Genomic DNA, 20,403 nt, shown 5'->3' with positions numbered 1-20,403 from the left:
GATTTCAAATTAGTAGAATCTGAATAATCGATTTGATGGTATTGCAATTCTTGATTGTGGAGCCTCCACTGTACTCAGGTGTGAAATTCTTCATGCCTTTGCAGGCAGCAGAATTAACAGGGTTGATGAGTGTGTCAGAGATGTGATGTAGATAGTGTCTAATAAAAGTGGATAAGATTGAATCCTAAAGATAAGAAATCAGGGAGGAACATGCTGCCTAGCACAGAATAGAGAGGACCTTCCCAACTCTCAGCAAGCTACTTACATGTCTGTGAAGAGAGCTGGAGAGTCAGGCCGATGGGACTGCACATCCTGCATAGCATTCCATTCATTGACTGAGGATTGATCCGAGTTAATATGGCTCTCGTAATAACTTACCCAGGTGAGAAAAAGGCTGCCTGGGTAGTAGTTATGCATTCTGGCTACTTCACAAGCCTTGTGTAAACTCTGTAGAGCAGACCTGAAAGATACACTGGGAAATGAGCACTGCAGAATGGTGGGGTACTAAAAGGCCAATAACCCATGTGTATCTCAAAGTCTTCTGATTTTTAAATTCTATAGCATTTGACCTCTGGAGAATCTACTCCCTGGAATTCAAGATCCTCTAATCCTGATGATATGGGTATTGCTCATATTATTTAGACATTTACTAAAAGATATGATGTAACCTTAACGTTGGGGATGGGGAAGAGACTAACAATCCATTAGTGAAAAAGATCTAGGTACCTATACAGCTCATGATCATATAGTTGGAACCACACTGGGGCTGTATCACTAGAAAACTAAAGATCTCAACAATACTACATAAAGATTTCTTCCTCTTGACATAGAGATTACGAAACAGCATACATTTCCCCATGGTTCCTGGAGGCTCCGCAGAGATCACATACTAGATGTCCCTAAGCCATGACAACATCCCTTCAATATCCAGAAAGTACTTATTTAATGATGTTTTATCATTTATGGTGATTTGGTCTCCTAGTTTTTAAAAACCATTTATTCATACACATGAAATACCTTCTAAGAACAGTTTTGGTTATTTTTTTTTTGGTACTGGGGATTGAACCCAGGGGCACTTAACCACTGAGTCACATCCCTAGCCCTTTTTATTTTTGAGACAGGTCTTGCTAATTGCTTAGGGCCTCACTAAATTGCTGAGGCTGGGCTGGAACTTTCGAACCTCCTGCCTTAGTCACCAAAACTGCTGGGATTATAGGCATATGCCGCTGGGCCTGGCTCAGATTTGAGCTTTGGTTAGTCTGAGACTTCTGATTCTGAACTCCCATGAAGGGTAAACAAAACTGAAAAGTATTTTTTGGTTATATGCTTGGGAAGAGCTTAAGTCAGAAATGGTAGAAAGTAAGTTACACAGGAACAAAGACCTTTCAATGTTTTGTTTATTGATGTATTTGAAGTACCTAAAAGAAGGCTCAGCTCATTGCTGGAGCTCAATTAGTATCTGTCAAATAAAATGTCTTAATGCTATAAATTAATGTCTCTCTCCTAAAGGACAGTTATATAAAACTCTGTGGTCAGTCTGTTTACATCTTTTTCTTAAAAATGTCTTTTAATTTATTTTTCATACCATTTATCCTTTAATTTACAGCCTTTATCAACATCTTTCCATATCAATATTCTTTTTTTTAAAAATATTTTTTTAGTTGTAGGTAGACACAATATCTTAATTTTTATTTGTTTATTTTTATGTGGTGCCAAGAATCAAACCCAGTGCCTCATGCATGCTAGGCAAGTGCTCTACCACTGAGCCACAACTCCAACCCCTCAATATTCTTAAGTTAGATCATTTTCTATGGCTGCATAATATTCAATAACATATGTATCATAAATTAACTGATCTTTATTTTTCATTAAATTGTTTTCTATTTTTTGCTATTATTAGAACATCAACAATCATTCTTATATAAATCTTTGCACACACCCATAGTTATTACTGCAGAGTAAATTCTTAGTAGAATTCCTAGGTCAAAGGGCATGCAAAATGATAAGGCACATTGGCAAATCACTCTTCAGAAAGGTTTTCCCAGTTTATTCTTCTATCAATAGCATATGATTGTCTATTCCTTAAATCCTTGTCAATTCCATATTATATAAGTTAAAAATTTTTAATAGTCCGTTTTTATTAAAGATTGTGGTTTAAAAATAAAGTTGCAGAATCTTTAAAAATGTGTTCTATTACTCAAAGTAAGCCAAATTCTTAGAGAATTTGTTTTATTATATAGATTCAAAGGTAGGGGCCAGTTTAGTGTGATATACAGGATAATTAATGTTTTCTTCCTCTAGGAAATACAAGCTAACACAGTGAGGAATAGTCAGTCTACTTCAGAACATCAAAACTTGATGTAAGGTTATTACTTGAATTAAGACTGTTTTGTAGTCCTTCCCAAAATATACCTAAAAATACCTCATTTATGGTCCCTATCTCACTATTTATTTATTTTTGGTACCAGGGAGCTAATACATAGCAGTAAGGTGTTCTAGACTTGGCTCTTAAGACTGCTAAGTAACTTAGTCAATGTGTTCCTATAAAACTCAGTTCTAATCTGCTGTATTTGATCCACTGTCTCCACCAGAGCCTAAGAATACCTCTAGATTTCACTTGTAGACCAATGCTCAAGGCCTTCCACTGTGACAATTTAAAAATTGCACTTTTAGGTCATCTTTAACTGTGATGGCCAAACCGATGACAAAAATCCTAAACAAACAAAGCATACAGCATTTTAACAGTATGGACCTTTCAAATATTACTTCTCACAAAGTATTACTCTAATAACATATTTTAAAACACTTATAGAATAGCTAAAAAAACCCCCACTCTTTGTAGAGGTATTAAAAGTCATCTTACCACATTGCCTGCACAGATACAGGTTTGAATATGTGAACTCTATTATCTGTTGACACGCTGAACCCACTAAGGACAAAAGAGAACAAAACAAAAATTCACAAATAAGGGTAAATTAGTTCAGTTTTGAGTTTTCAAGCCTATTTTCTGGGCTAGCAATAGCTGGTTCAATAGAAGGAATTACCAAGTACATCACTTAGAAGTTAACTAAGGCTTGACTGAAAAACTTCAATAAACTGGTAGGCAATTAAAAGTTTCCCAGTTGTAGATATGGTCAAACTCTTCTGTATATTTCCATTTGGAAGTCTTCTGGGTTGTTAGCAAACCTGACCCTGGTTTTATAAACTGGAGCAAACATCTTAGTCTCTTGGGGACACATTCTAAAAACACCAGAAGGTGGGGGTTGGAAGGGTCAGTGGAAGGAACTGGCACAGGAAAGAGTTATACTGTAGGCTGACAGCTGGCAGAGGCTGCAAGAGGTTATTTGAAACAGAACATATCCTCTGGGAGGGCATTGCAATAGCCTACAAGCTCAGATTAAAGAGTGAGCAATAAACTACTCCTTCTTTATCTGGCTGACTATGGCAGGAATAAGTAAGAAACTGGAAAGTTGTATTTTTACTTCACTTTACAAAACAGGAGTTTAAAAGCACCTACTGAGCTACTGACATGTTTGTTCAGTCGGGCATACTGGGCCTCCCACTCAGTTGACTAGTTCACTAAGATGGAACCCTACCTCTTGGCTTTCTGAAGGAAAATTAAAAGGGAAAGCACTTACCCATCACCATCCAAATGAATTAGGGTGTCACTCCAGAGAGGCAGGACTAAGCCCATGGTACAAGTGCTACTGCAAGACAAGAAGCACTCCATAAATTATTTCCTGCTATTTGGGAAGCTATCTTTGTTTATTAACTCTCTTAACACAAAACATAAACTCTTAAGCTCTAAATTTTGGCACGAGTGTTAAAATTTCTATCGTATTATTATTAAAATTTCTACATATCAAAATGTAATTAATAAAGATTTGTGTTCAAATTAGAAAAAAATACACAACACAACTTAAATAAATAAAATAGTACTTGGTATCTGTGTACTGAACTACCATGGGCAAACGCCAACAATCGTAAAAGGATAGCCCTAGAATTTTGGGCCCTGGGGATGTTGCTCAGTGGTAGAGTGCTTGCCTAGCTAGCAAGGTTGAGGCCCTGAGTTTGATCCAGAACACTGAAAAACAAATAATCAAAACACAGTTTCAATTACATCCTAGTCCAAGAAGGAAACCAGGCTTTAAGTGAATGGTATAGGAAGCCATGGATTCCCAACTGACTATGTGCTCTATCCCATCCCTTCTCTGGACAACTGTTACCTATGCCACTTTATCTCAAGACTGTCCCAACAGTTTTCTATACTTTTAAAGGCTCCTGTACCTGATCCCTCCCAATATATCTAGAGAGGCAGCATGATGTAGTAGAAAGAACACTGAATGTGGGAGGTGAACAACGAAGTGTGGTTAAGAGCACGGGCTCTGGTCCTAACTGTATAACCTCAGGCTAATGATTTTATTGTTTTGTGTCCAAGTCTCTTCACCTGTAAATCTGAGATAAAAATACTTTCATCATTGACTGTTTTAAGATTAAATTAGATAAACAAAAAATGCAAGCAAGAATACCTAAAACACAATAATTTCTACTTACTAAGTATCTACTGTGACAAAATACCTTGATTTGATCTCCTTCAAAATTATAACTCCCTCTGACAAGTTGTTTCACCTCTTTCAGCCTTCAACTTATTCATCTTTATTTTATTTTTTTGAATTTTCATATTTATTTTTTAGTTCTCGGCGGACACAACATCTTTGTTGGTATGTGGTGCTGAGGATCAAACCCGGGCCGCACGCATGCTAGGCAAGCGCGCTACCGCTTGAGCCACATCCCCAGCCCCAACTTATTCATCTTTAAATGCAGGTAACAAACTAAACTTTTATACAGTTAAAGATTTAAAACATGTAAAGTAATACGATACATGTGAACGTACTGTCCTATAAGACAAATGTTGAATATGAATCTATGGTAGATGCTCTACTATATCTGAAAGTGATACAGTGGGGTATTGAACAGCATTGTGTAAATGATTTAAAAATAACAGAAGAATACTGAGGTCAAATTTTTGGAATTACTATATGGCTAAAGAAGGCTTGCCTCTAGCTGGGCTGTTTGCTATACTCGCTGGCCCTGTTACTCAAAATCCTATTAGTGATTCTAGAGCTTAAGACAGTCAAATCAAGACTGAAACAGCTTGTCTGTATTGGAACCCTTGGTCTGAACACCAGAGGTGCAGCTATCATGAAGGAAATAGATATCTTTTTGTTGAGAAGATGAGTGAGCACATGAAAATTTGTTTTGAAAATAGTTTTCTAAGGTAGAATGGGATTACTTTTTAAGTAGTTTTTTTGTTTTTTATTTAGTGAGTGCTTAGCTAGGTTCCTAGCAACAAAACAAATTTGGAGTATAAATATGAAGCCCAGTGACAAATCTAGAAATTAAGTGACTACAGGAGCTCCAGGAGTATGACCTATGAGCTGGTGACCAAATAGCAGTCAACCTTTTGACAAGTAACAATGATATGTAGGAATCAACATCACATTTTCAGCTGGTATTCAGGTTCGAGTATTTTGTTTTTAAAATATTAAGTAGCAGTTTTTCCACACAACTGAAAGGAGAAGTCTGAATTAGGCACAACTGGTTGTGTGTGTGTGTGTGTGTGTGTATGTATTTTGCAATGCTGGGGACTGACCCAGGGCCTCACACATGCCAGGCAAGCACACTACTGCTAGAAGACAATTTCAGCCCTTTTTAAAAATCTCCTTTTTGAGACAGCTAAGTAGCTGAGACTGGACTCAAACTTGTATTCATCTTGCCTTAGCCTTCCAAATCGCTTGATATTATAGGCATGCACCACTACAGCTGCCTCACACCTGGTATATTTACGTAGTTTACCTGAGTCTCATGAGATTTTTCTCCACTAAAGTACAGTTATTTATTTTAGTAGATACTCATCCCATTCAACAAACATTTCAAGATATTATGGATACAAAGATTTAAAACCAAAATTAGACAACAGAAGCTTTATTAGTTTATAACTTGAAATACACATGGTATACTTTAGAAACCAAAGTTATGATGTATATTTTAAAAATTTATTACTTAAAATACAGGATAATACTTAAGATGGGCTAAAGAAACGGTGACAAACATTTTAAGAACTATTTATACTTGTTATAAACAATCTGGGTTCTATTTTGGTTTAATCTAATTTTGAAACATTAACCTATGATGTTCTAAGATATGAAATGATACAAATTCCTTTAATAGCAATTAAGATAGAAATGACATTTGATTACCTGATCACAAGAATTCTGAAGTAGGCAGCATTTCTCTTACTGTATAAGAGGTTCACTTGAGTAGAAGACGTATGGGAATTTCATAATGTCAAGTTTATCAAACAGAATGAAAATCAGTTTCTAACTTTTCATGTCCCATTTTGTCTTCTACAAACTAAAATTTCCTTTTGTTAATGGCAATTTTTAGATGTAATTCAGGCAAGACTATTACAGCAGATAGATGTGGTTCACTGAGTAATAGTTATTGGGCCTCCTTTAGCATTCTTTCTGAAAAGTTTAGGACAAAATGAAAGAAATTGCTAGACATCTGATTGACACACTTGGGGTCAGGAAAATCTGCAGTTACTGCCTTCTCTCTCTCTAGGGGAAGACTCAATTGAAGTATCCATGCAGCTCTAGCTCCTGTTGCATGGGGTTTCTAAGAGAAAGGTCAGGGACACCTGAACAAAAGGAAATATGAGATAGTGCAGCACTGTCCAACTGCACTATCTGAAATAATTCAAACATTCTATACACGCACTGTCCCATATGGGAACCGCTAGCTACATAAGGCTATTGAGTACTTGAAATATGGCTAGTTATGACACAGAAACTGAAATTTTATTTATTTATGTAATATCATTTCAGTTTTGAGTTACAGATGGACAAATATCTTTATTTTATTTATTTCTATATGGTGCTGAGGATTGAACCCGGTGTCTCACACATGAGAGGCAAGCTCTGTACCACTGAGCTACAACCCCAATGCTTATTTTATTTTTTATTTATTTAAATAGCCACAGATGGTTAGTGCTCACAGTACAGATCTATAGAGACAAAAAACAAAACCAGAGGTCCTAAAATCCTAATGAATGTGGACAATGTGAACGCTCTTACAGAAAAGTAGTTACTTAAAAATCTATTAGGGCTGGGTACAGTGGGGCATGCCTATAATCCCAGCAGCTTGAGAGGCTAAAACAAGAGGATTGGAGTTCAAGGCCAGTCTCAGAAATTTAGCAAGGCTCAAAGAAAATCAGTGAGACCCTGTCTCAAATTTTTGTCTGGGGATGTGGTTCAGTGGTTTAGTGCCCCTGGGTTCAATAATTCCCTATACCAAAAAAAAAAAAAAATAATAATAATAAAGAAAAAAAATTTAAGGTAACACCAGAAATTGAAACTGCAGGAGAAAGCCTAAATGTGTTTACAAGCCTATGTAAATTCAAAGCATACAATTAAATGCTGTTAAATGGTGTATGCTAACAATTCTAGACTTGTGATCCCTATGAATCAACAAGTCATTTTCAGGTTGATTTCTATGTACAAGCTCAACATTGGTTTGTGAAATTAGTGATTTCCCTCCACACCCCCCCCCCCAATATAAGGACAATAGGAATCACTTCTATTCTTCTCACTTTGTGGCTAAATTCCCCCAGCCTGGGTCACACCCCTAGCTATTCTACAGTTCCATTCTAGTCCTGAACCAGGAAGTCAATGCTTTGAGACATCTGGCAGGATTTCCTGAAGCTTATTATCTCAGAGTGTATAGAGATCTGCTTAGCAGCTGCATTCCACAATCTTCCCAAGGTTCCTCCAGAAAAAAAGTGTGAAAATAAAAAAGCCTCAAATCTTATGGACACAAAAAAGCCAAGTTCTATGTTAATCACAGAATGTGAAGTACAGCTAACTCCAAAGTTGCATTATTTATTTTTTGGGGGGGAATACCGGGGATTGAACTCAGGGGAACTCGACCACTCCTGATCCACTGGGATTATAGGTGTGCACCACCATTCCCAGCCTTATTGGATTATTATAAAAGGTTCTGCTTTGAGTTTAAGAAACCATTCTCTCTCTTTTAACTTTGAAGAAGAAAAAGGGAGGCATACAATTTGCTAAATGTAAGATTTAAGACCATGGATAAATTCATGAGACTGGATCTCTTTAAACCCATGATCTCTGTTACATTACCACAAAGGACATGTGTCCTACAATCACCAAACACATTTAGGAAGCTTTGTCCTGCAGTTTTAACTTTTGGTGTTACCTAAAAAACAGATCTTTCAGTAACTATTCTTCTGTGAGAAAGTCTACCTTGTCTACATTCATTAGGATTTTAGAATCTCAGTTTTGGTTTTTATTCTCTAGGTTTGTCCTTTCTAATACAGTTGCCACTAACTACATGTGGCTATTTAAAAAAACAAAAAATAAAATACAATGATGATACATAATTAAATAAAGTTAAAATTTCAGTTTCTCCGACAATAAAGTAGATGGCCATGAAAAAGCAGCTTTTATTTTGAAGAGATAAATTTAATCATTTGCTTTATAACATTACTACTTAAAGATAAGAGAAAGGTAAGGAATAAGTGATAAATTAGAAGTGTACAACCAAACACATTCACTAAACATGCCTGACTCTCAAGACTTGCTAAGATGCTTTCGTATTCTTTTATTTTATGCCTTGAACTTTAAGAGCTACACAAGATATTTTTGTGATAGCTCAAAAGGTAACTAGAGAGCCTGTGGCGGGTGGTATACACCTGTAATCCCAGTGATTTGGGAGGCTGAGGCAGGAGGATTGAAAGTTCAAAGTCATACTCAATAACTTAGTGAGACCCTGTCTCAAAATAAAAAATAAAAAGGACTGGAGATGTAGTTCAGTGGTTAAGCATCTCTGGGTTCAATCCCTATACCAAAAGGGGGGGCAGTGGGGGGAGTACAGGAACAGGTTATTTAAAAAGGAGGTTTTCACATCCCCTTTTTTTGTGGTACCATACCTGTCATTAGAAGAAAAATCCATTCCTAGGACGATGCTTTCTTCAGTATCTTGTCTACCATTAGTTGAAACTACTACCATATAGCGTGTTCGATTCTGGTAAGTACTTTCCAGTCTTACAGCCTGGTGGTTAATAGATGACAAAAAAATATGAGATTTAGAAGAGGAAATTTTAGATCATTTAACTCTTCTGCATCAGCATCTTAAAGCATACTAAGGGAGGCAGCAGAACAACTAGTTAGGAGACCTAATTCAAATCTCAACTCATGATAGTCATAAAACCTTTGGTAAGTTGCTAAATTAATTGGAGGGAGATATAATAATACTTACCTATTAGGTTGTTTCAAGAATCTTACAAAATAATGCATGTAAAGCATAGTGCCTGGCATATAGCAAGAGATCAATAAATTTCTGCTATTAGTATAATATATAATAATAGTTGCCAGAGAAATGTTCAAAAGATGGAAGAGGGGAGAATGAGGAATATGAATGTGAATACTGGTCTCATAGATGTAATTTCTACAAATAATTATAATATGAAGCAAACTACTAGCATTATCCAAGGGGTTACTTACTATGCTTTATTAAAGTTTTGCACATTTATAAAGTACAAGATATTCTTCTTTAGTTTCAATAGTAATTAAAGGAGATTCCTTTTTCAGAAGCTTCTCAAATTATTTTTCATCAAAAGTTTTCATCGCTTTTTAATTTTTAATTTTTTGGCATCAGGGATCGAACCCAAGGGCACTTAATCACTGAGCCTGATCCCTGATCCCGAGCCCTTTTTTGTATTTTATTTACAGACAGGGTCTCCCTGAGTAGGGTCTCACTAAGTTGCTTAGGGCCTCACTAAGTTGCTGAGGCTGGTTTTGAACTTGAGACCCCCCCGCCTCAGTCTCCCCAATTGCTGGGATTACAGGTGTGAGCCACCGTGCCTGGCTTGGCTCTTTGCTTATTTTTTTTTTCTTTGCTTATTTTTTAAAGGGGCTTCCAAAAAATGTGAATAGACAGGATCTTAGATGAAATTAGGATTTACTGTTGGTGTAATGATGGTACTGTGGTTACTATACCTTTATACTTGAGTATCTGCAATGAAATGACCGTGTCTGAGCTTTACTTTAAAATGTTCTGATGAGAAAAGAAAGAAAAAGGGTGAGGAGATAGATCAAAGAATTCAGGCAAAATGTTGGCCGAATTTTTAAAGCTGAGTACTGAGTACATAAAGATATGATTTCTACTTTGATATGTTTGGAAATTTTCTTAATAAGATGTTCAAAAAGATACTGAATAAACCTTAAAAAATAAGGTAAAAGCCAGACGTGGTAGCACATGCTTGTAATCCCAGAGACTCAGGAGGCTGAGGCAGGATGATTTCAAGTTCGAAGCCAGCTTCAGCAAATTAGTAAGACCCTGTCTTAAAATTAAAAAAATAAAAAATAAAAGGACTGGGGATGTAGGTCAGTAGTAAAGTACCCTGGGGTTTAATCCCCAGTTCTTCCTCTCCAAAAAAAAAAAAGAAAATGTCTTCTAGGCAACACTCATTTGAAATATTTACAATACACACATTGTGTATACATCAGTTCAAGGGCTGAAGAATTAATGATGGAAAAGAGAGATGTATTTTCTTCCCTCACGTAATGAATAGTCATTCTACTCTTTTTGTTATCTGTTGTTAATAGTAGTAATAGTAGTGGTAGTAATACAGATCATTTGAAGCAAGGAAAATATACTCTGAAGGCAATTTCCCCTGTATAAGCCCCTGTACCTCTTTTCAGAAGAAAAACAGTAAGTTCTGATCCATTAGTTGGCTCAAGATAGTTGTTAAAAATTCGACAGAAATTTCTATTGGAATTCTTTTAGTATTGCTCTTCTTAGAGTCTTTCTCCTTAACTAGGTCACTATTCTAAGGTCAGGCAAAGAGAAAAACCCATAACTACACAGCTCAAGTGACCTATTTAGCAAGGCAGAGGTGAGACTCCCCTGGCTATCTTTGTGTCTCTATTCTGATATTCCTAGGAAAAGTTAGGGAAGTACAAGCAGCATAAGTGGCCACATTAAGGCCTATTTCTAATAAAAGCTGATATAATAAGAATGTAAGGCTCATTACTCTGATGCCAAGTGTAGAAGACAACTGTACTGCTGACTTTATGCTGCATGATGAATAGAGCATTCAAAACCAAATTAACTCATGAGAAGCTAAGAGAAACTAAAATTTAAATGGACTAAGATCTAGATCCAGTTGGTTGAAATAATGGGAGGAGCAGTAAACACACAGAGCTATAATAGCAGTGGCACTCAGCACTGACTGACTGTAGAAACACTCTAAAACATGTTAAATTAACCAGAAAACCTGGTACAGGTAAACTAGAATTTCTTATAAACAAGACTTCAGATATTGTTATATATTTAACCTTGGGCATGCCTTGGCAAGCTCTGAGCTAACTGTTCAGTTTTTTGCATGTGTTAGAGGCTCTTTTATTCTCTGTCAAGGCTCTAAGAATTTCTGGCAAGACTCAAATACAAATGGCATGGGAACAAATGAACTGTGTTTCTGACAAATTATCTACAGTTACTATATCAATTAGTGGCAATTGATTGGCCAAGTCAAAGCTCATAAAAGGAAAAAAAATAATCTTCATAAATATTACATATAAAGTAAGGTATCAGGTTAAGTCGAGAAGCAAGAGTTTTTTGGTAAGAGATATACAGTACAAACATTAGCTGTCTCTTGTTAAAAAGTATCTATATCTGTCTATCTATCTGTCTTACAGTATGGGGGGACTGAACCCAGGGGTGCTTTACTACTGAGGGCCTCAAACTTGTGATCCTCCTGCCTCAGCCTCCTGAGTCTCTGGGATTACAGGCATGCACCACTATGCTCAGTTATTTATTTTTTTACTTCTAATATCAAGTGCCATTTCAAATGTTTTTTGAGGGGCTGGGGGTTACTGGGGATTGAACTCAGGGGTACTCAACCACAAAGACACATCCTTAGCTCTATTTTTGTATTTTATTTAGGGACAGGGTCTCACTGAGTTGCTTAGCACCTCGCTTTTTGCTGAGGCTGGCTTTGAACTCACAACCCTCCTGTCTCAGCCTCCCGAGCCACTGAGATTATAGGTGTTTATCACTGCGCCCAATTAAGTGCCATTTCAAATGTTTGACTCTCTGTTGCTTAATCTAATTATAACAGAAAACCTAAAACACCACAGGAAAGGACCTAGCCATCTCACATTGACTTTATGCTTGAATTACAGGCACATCTTAGATCCATTCAATTTTAAATATCTTATGTGGAAGAACAGCACCTGAGCATTCTTGGAATCTGATCACAGGCCTCTAATAATATCTAAAGAAACATTATAAATGCTGTAATGTATAGTTAATAAATTTTTACTAAAAAAAGTGAAACTTTAGTTAGGAGGTCAGAAGTCATGACATTAATCCTAAGTCAAAGAATGAGATGAAATATTCAAAAAACAAACAAAAACAACAAACTCTAAAATGTCACAGGTTAGAATGACACTTTAAAATTTTCTTTTAAGCTTCAAGATCCTAGGTTGAAGAATTAAATAAAATTCTATGGGCCATAAGCATAAAGAAACATCTAATATGCCTCCCTCCACACTGTTTAAGGTTTCCGAAAGAAACTTTAAACCTCCCCTTTGTTGGAGAGATTAGTGAAAAAAAATCTAATTTATCAAGTCAATCAGAGAAATGTACTTTAAAGTGGCAGTTTGTATATAATATCCTACTACTGAAAATTGCAGCATTTACAATGTTTCTTCAGTCCCTAGTACTTAGAAATAAAATGACCGGGATAAGACAAATGAGATGCATTTAATTAACAAAATAAAATTCTCATTGAAAATACTAAAATCCTTTCTAATTTTCCAAACCAAACAATTATCCCTGATTTTAAAATATGACAGCAATAGCACAATTGAGGTAATGATTTCAAGAAAGTTCATTTATTGCCTAACTTTGAAATTCCAATTCCAAGTTTCAGCGAACTGATCCAGCAATATTAGGACTGAGAAGTTATCTCCTGCCCCTACTTATTCCTAAAGATGAGCACCCAATCTATTTTTAAAGCTCATCATTCATATAATGTTAAAACTTCCCTTAGTATTTAATTTTTATTAAAGGCTTAAGCTAAGTATAAGCAGTTTAGAGTCCACCTGGTCCAAGAGTTTATCTCATTAGTATTATCTAATACCCAGAAATAGTCTTTCTTGGGCTTACACTGCACCTTTGCCTTTAATTTCTTTTCACCAAGAGTCTTACATCATGCCCCTGCATGCAATGTTTATCTTTAATGAAGCCACATTATGAAGACCCAATGTCTAGACAGGCAACTCACCCAATTCATCAGAGAGAAAGGTTTCAAAAGTATGTAAATATTAAGTTCTAGCCAAAAGAGCAAAACAAAGTCAATAGCTAAGATTAAAATAGACTTCAGATGTGACCCAAATAAATTAAACAATACTGTCTTAAAAAGAAATAGGTTAGAATTTGAGGAAGTCTCTAGGTTTCTTAAATTAAAAAATAATCCATAAATAATATTTTGTGTAGTCATTAAAAGCCATGATTTAAGAGCTAGGGGTGTGGCTCAGTGGTAATGCATTTTCCTAGCATGCACAAGGTCCTATGTTCAATGTCGAGCACCACCAAACCACCACTTCCATAATTTATTCACTGATACGGAAAGATATTCATGACAAACTGTGAATAAAGAAAAAAGCAGGTTAGAAAATAGTATTTATCTTATTTTTGTATTTAAAACCAAAACCAAAACCAAACCAAACAAAAATCCCAAAACCAAATAGCACTGGGTGAGGTGGCACATGCCTGTAATCCCAGAGACTTGGGAGGCTGAGGCAGCAGGATCAAAAATTCAAGGTCAGCCCAGGCAATTTAGCAAGACTTCATACCAAAATAAAAAGGGTTGAGGATGTAGTTCAGTGGTAGAGTGGCCCTGGGTTTGGTCCTCAGTATCACAAACAAAAAACAGCAATGTGCTCCCTTGCATGTTCACTTATTGTGCTCTCTCTCTGCCCCTTTCATTAAAAAAGATCAAAAAAAGACTGAAAGGAAGCTGGGCATGTTGGCCCACACCTATAATTCCAGCTACTAGGGAGGCTGAAGCATGAGGATCTTAAGTTCGAGATCATCCTCAGCAACTTAGTGAGACCTTGTATCAAAATAAAAATTAAAAAGGGCTGGGGATGTAGCTCAGTGGTTCAATCCCCAGTATTATCAAAAACCAAAACCAAAACCAAACAAAAAATCTTGAAGGATACTTATCCAAATTGCTAAAAATGATTTTCCCAGAGTATATGTTTTTTGTTATTTTTTCAGGACATGGTGATTTCATCTTGACATCTTTTTGAATGATTTGATTTAGGGGAAAATCAATAACAACAACAAAAAACCACATTATATTCTTAGAAAAAAATCAATTCAGGGGCTGGATAAGGCTGGCTCAGTGGTAGAGCACTTGCCTAGCATCTTTGATAATGTGTAAGAGTACTATAAAGAGACTTCCTTATTTTACCAAGTACTAAAGTTAGTGCTCAATACCTGTATTTGGAACACAAAGCTTCCCAGGAAGAAAATATTGGTTTTATCTTATTTCAGTGCTTAAGAAAAATGTGGGGTTTGGTAGGGTTATTTACAAAATAATAGTAAAGGCAGGACTTTCAGTTGACTATCAAACTTTTAACCTTATGCACAAGCCCTGAGATAAGAGTTTCAACATTCTAAATTTAACTCAAAACAAAAGCCTTTGCTTTAAGTCTACAAATGCTCCTTTCAGTTAGAAAAGTGCTAATTTGTTCAAAATAATACAATGCACTCTCTCATTTTCTTGAAGATGACTCACTCAATAATCCGAAACATAATGACTATGTGTTTGTAACAATTCAAAACAACTGTAAAATGGCTTGTCATTTGAATTCTGAATTAATTTAGAGGCAGTTACATTTTCTGAGTTTATATTTTATAAATGTAAGGCAGTTGCAGCTGTATATTTTAGTAGGAAAAGAGAAGATTTAATTGTCAACTATGTCTTACTGACCGCATCCTTCATGCTCTCCCAAGTCTCTGTGGTTAAATTATTTTACTATTTAGAGGTGTAAACCAAAGTTCAAAAAGTTCTCAATAAGAAAAAGATAAAATGAGTGATGATAAGACCCCAGCTTTAGCTTTATCAAACCATCCAATATTTGGAGGCTATCAGCAAGTATCTACTTAGTATCCTGTGTATGCAAGGGACTACTGCTATTGGTTTTAGTTGAGTTGTACTCAAAGTGTGATTTCTGGACCAGCAGCATCAGTACCATTTGGAAACTTGCTAAAAATATGGATTATTACTATCTTCTTCTAACCAAATGCTGGGAGTAGAACCAGCAATTGGTGTTTTAAGAAAGCTTTCTAGGTGATTCTGATCTATTTTAAAGTTTGAGAATCACTGCTTTAGAATATTAATGTTGTAAGAGCTGCACCCTCTCTGGGCATGGTGGTATATATGCCTGTAATCCCAATGACTTGAGAGGCTGAGGCAGCGTAATTGCAAGTTTGAGGCCAGCCTCAGCAATTTAGCAAGGCCCTGTCTCAAAGTAAAAAATAAAAAGGGCTTGGAATGTAGTTCAGTGGTTAAGTGTCCCTGAATTCAATCCCTAGGACAAAAAAGAAAAAGAAAAAGAAAAGAAAAGGTGCTGTACCTGCTTTCCCCCAATCTCACTCAGTTATTTTATTTATTTATTTATTTTTTTGTTTTTGAAGTACTGGGCATCAAATATGGACACTTTACCACTGAGCTACAATCCTAATACTTCTTGCTTTTTTAAATTTTGAGATGGGGTCTTGCTAAGTTGCCAAGACCTTAAACTTGAGATTCTCCTGCCTTGGCTTCTGAGTCACTGAGATACAAGCATATATCAGTATACCCAGTCCTTCTTGTTTACTTTTAAATAATTGTTTGAGAAAGTATATTAAGAAGCACAGACAAAGGCTGAGGTGTAGCACAGTGGTATAGTGCTTGCTTGACACATATGAGGTCCTGGGTTTGATCCCCATCAACACACACACAGATGAAAGAAATGCAGATGAGATTTATATTTATATATAATGCTACTTTTGGATTAGGATATAAAATTTTCAACAAAATAAAATAATTAAACAGTATATAAAATAATTATGAAAGGATTCCTTGAAATTTCAAATTAAATTTCTTAAAAGGAATTTCTAGCCATGTAAAAAAGAAGGCAGTAGCTGGTCATGGTGGTGCACACTTGTAATCCCAGTTATTAAGGAGGTTAAGGCAGGAGGAAGGCAATTTTGAGGTCAGCCTGGGCAACTTAGTGAGACCTTGTCTTAAAATACAAAATAAAGAGGGCTAGGAATGTAGCTTAGTGTCACAGTGCTTACCTCATATGTGCAAGGCCCTATGTTCAATCCCCAGGACCAAACAAAACAAAAGAAAACAAAAAAAGCAAAAGTCTGTTGTGGATCCCTAGATTCAGCAGATGTGAAAGAAAAAGTGCACATTTAACATACAGGAGGCCCTGGATTCTAAAAAATAACAAAGGCAAGTAGAAGCAGCATACAAGAGAAAACATGAAAGGATGACAAAATTTAAACACAGAATTATTAAGTAAATAAAGAAATCAATGATTACCACAGAGTTCAGAGGCCTGATGATCAACTTTACACAACCAAGCTTATATTCTATTCATTATCTCTCTTCCTAAACAGAAAGCAGAGATCAACTATTTGAACTTAATCTGTCTATGGCCCTTAGTCAATTTCTTTTCTTTCTTTCTTTCTTTCTTTTCTTTTTTTTTCTTTCCGCAGGAGATGGTTCTGGGAATGGAACCCATGGCTTTGTACATGCTAGGCAAGCATCCTATCACTGAGCCACATTCCAGCCCTTTTTTATCTTTTATTTTATAACAGGGTCTCACTAAATTACTTTTTTTACTAAATTGTTGAGGCTGGCCTTAAACTTGAGATCCTCCTGCCTCAGTCTCTTGAGTCGCTGTGATTCAGGCATGCAACACATGCCTGGTTTTCTCTTTAAGCTGTATTAGCTTCTTAAATACTATAGCTGCCTCATGTCATTCCTTGGCTGAAAAACCAGTAACATTTCACAACCACTTACTGAAAAGAAAAGGGTATTACCTCTAGTTAGTAATCTAGGGGTTAAGTATATGTAAATGAGTAAAGTAAGCCATGTCAGCATTAAATGGGTAGAAATACTTTTTAATTTCCATAAAGAAACATACTCAATCCATTTTTGTTTTTCTACTTTTATTAAAGGCAGTACTATAAGAAAACTAACTTCAAAAATGATGACAAGCGTTAACAGTTGACTTTGAGTCATGTGGAGATTATGGTAAACTAAGAATCCACACTAGCTGGGTGTGGTGGTGCATGACTACAATCCCAGCAACTTGGGAGGCTAAGGCAGTAGGATCACAAGTTAAACCTAGCCTCAGCAACTTAGCGAGGTTCTAAGCAATTTAGGTGTCTCAAATAAATAAATAAAATAGGCTGGCCCTAGAATACCAAAAAACTCCACTAGGAAACTTCTAGAACTAGTAAGTGAATTCAGCAAAGTGGCAGGATATAAAATCAACACCCATAAATCAAAGGCATTTCTGTATATCAGTGACAAATTCTCTAAAAAGGAATTGAGGAAAACTACCCCATTCACAATATACTAAAAAAAAACTAACAACAACAACAACAAAAAAAAAAAACCCAAAAACTTGGGAATCAACTTAACAAAAGACGTGAAAGATCTATACAATCAAAACTACAGAACCCTAAAGAGAGAAATAGAAAAAGACCTTAGAAGATGGTAAGATCTACCTTGCTCATGGATAGGCAGAATTAATATTATTAAAATGACCATACTACCAAAAGCACTATACAGATTGAATGCAATTCCAATCAAAATCCCAATGGCATTCCTCATAGAAATAGAAAAAGCAATCATAAATTCATCTGGAAAAATAAGAGACCCAGAATAGCTAAAGCAATTCTAAGCAGGAAGAGTGAAACAGGTGGTATCGCTATACCAGACCTTAAACTATACTACAAAGCAGTAGTAACAAAAACAGCATGATTCTGGCACCAAAACAGGCTGGTAGACCAAAGACACAGAATAGAGGACACAGAGACTAACCCACAAATATACAACTATCTTATATTAAACAAAGGTGCCAAAACCATGCACTGGAGAAAGGACAGCATCTTCAACAAATGGTGCTAGGAAAACTGGAAATCCATATGCAACAAAATGAAATTAAATCTCCATCTTTCACAATGCACAAAAATTAACTCACAATGGATCAAGGATCTAGGAATTAAACCAGAAACTCTGCGTCTAACAGAAGAAAAAGTAGGCCTTAATCTTCATCTGTGGGGCTAGGCCCCAACTTCCTTAATAAGACTCCTATAGCACAAGAATTAAAACCAAGAATCAACAAATGGGATGGATTCAAATTAAAAAGTTTTTTTCTCAGCAAAAGAAATAATCTGTGAGGTGAACAGGAAGCCTACATCCTGGGAACAAATTTTTACCCCTCACACATCAGATAGAGCTCTAATCTCTAGGGTAAACAAGGAGCTCAACAAGACAAGCACCAAAATAATAATAATAATAATAATAATCCAATCAATAAATAGGCCAAGGACCTGAACAGACACTTCTCAGAAGAGGATATACAATCAATCAACAATATACAAAAAAATGCTCATCATCTCTAGCAACCAAAGAAATGCAAATCAAAACTACTCCAAGATACCATCTCACCCCAGTAAGAATGGCAGCCATTATGAAGACAAACAACAAGTGTTGGCAAGGATGCGGGGGAAAAGGTACATTGATACACTGCTGGTGGGACTGCAAATTAGTGCAGCCAATTTGGAAAGCAGTATGAAGATTCCTTGGAAAGCTGGGAATGGAACCACCATTTGACCCAGCTATTTCTCTTCTTGGACTACACCCAAAGGACCTAAAAACAGCATACTATAGGGACACAGCCATATCAATGTTTATAGCAGCACAATTCACAAGAGCTAAACTGTGGAGCCAACCTAGATGTCCTTCAGTGGATGAATGGATAAAAAAATGTGACATTTATACACAATGGAATACTACTCAGCACTAAAAAATAATAAGATCATGGCATATATGTAGGGAAATGGATGGCATTAGAGAATATTATGCTAAGTGAAGTTAGCCAAACCCAAAAAAACAAATGCCGAATGTCTTCTCTGATATAAGGGGGGTGACTCAAAATGGGGGAGGGAGGGAGAGCATGGGAGGAAGATTACCTCTAGAAAGGGAATAGGGGTGGGAGGGAAAGGGAGGGAGAAGGGGAATAGCAAGGATGTTGGAAGGTGATGGTCATCATTATACAATATACATGTATGAAGATGTGAATTTGGTGTCAACATACCTTATATACAAACAGAGATATGATAAATGGTGGTATAAAGACGTATTAAGAATTATATGCAAAAAAAGAGAGCTCATGTATAATGGCATAATTGGGTGTGAACATAATATATAGAGTTACAAAAATTGTGCTGTGAATGGATAAGTATGAATGTAATGCACTCAACTATTGTCATGTATGTAAGAAATAAATAAGAAAAAAATTAATTCTCAGATATTAAAATAACATGAGAGACATATGATCATTATGCTCTTTCCCTTGATGTTGATTCAGTATTTCTCAGTAAAATTCATGAATCTAAATCTTTAACTTACAACCCCAAGGGATTTTAATATAAGTGAGAAACAGTGTTCTAGAAACATGAAAAAATAATCTTAAGATTCAGTGTTGGAATATTATTCATATTAAAATAGTTTGGCAGATTAAAAAAAAATAGGCTGGGGATGTGGCTCAATGGTTAAGTGTCCCTGGATACAATCCCTGATACCAATAAGAATGAAAGAATTTGCACCAAACCTCTCCTGACCCCAGTCTAGACACATTTTGCCTAGTGAGAATAAAATTTCAGTGTTGCCAGAAATTTTTGACTTTTTTTTTTTTAAAGAGAGAGTGAGAGAGGGAGAGAGAAAGAGAGAGAGAGAATTTTAATATTTATTTTTTAGTTGGCGGACACAACATCTTTGTTGGTATGTGGTGCTGAGAATTGAACCCGGGCCGCACGCATGCCAGGCGAGCGCGCTACCGCTTGAGCCACATCCCCAGCCCCGAAATTTTTGACTTCTGAAGACCAAAATCTGGATTTTTTTTCCCCCTTTGCAGTGCTGGGGATCAAAACCAGGACCTTGTGCATGACATGCAAGTGTTATACCATTGAGTCACATTCCCAGTCCCCAATCTGGATTAAAAAAAAATTTTTTTT

The 20,403-nt window shown here is 36.1% G+C and overlaps 1 protein-coding gene across 6 annotated transcripts in view; it reads right to left on the bottom strand.

Annotated features, from left to right (window-relative positions):
• The window catches only part of SSH2 (slingshot protein phosphatase 2), a 255,428-nt gene that overhangs the window by 48,013 nt on the left and 187,012 nt on the right, over positions 1 to 20,403 (bottom strand). For 5 of the 6 annotated variants that reach the window (XM_081272257.1, XM_081272259.1, XM_081272260.1 and 2 more), the window contains 4 exons: positions 9,014 to 9,135; positions 3,639 to 3,707; positions 2,864 to 2,929; positions 266 to 460 (listed from right to left, as the gene is read on the bottom strand). In XM_081272257.1, the coding sequence (XP_081128383.1) occupies positions 266 to 460; positions 2,864 to 2,929; positions 3,639 to 3,707; positions 9,014 to 9,135 (452 nt within the window). Of the gene's footprint in view, positions 1 to 265; positions 461 to 2,863; positions 2,930 to 3,044; positions 3,208 to 3,638; positions 3,708 to 9,013; positions 9,136 to 20,403 lie in introns of those variants that run through there. The other variant, XM_081272262.1, reaches the window with a different exon arrangement.

The sequence above is a fragment of the Spermophilus citellus genome (assembly GCF_964194105.1).
Source record: "Spermophilus citellus genome assembly, chromosome: 17".
Lineage (NCBI taxonomy): Eukaryota > Metazoa > Chordata > Mammalia > Rodentia > Sciuridae > Spermophilus > Spermophilus citellus.
This window is presented reverse-complemented; position numbering and strand designations above follow the sequence as displayed.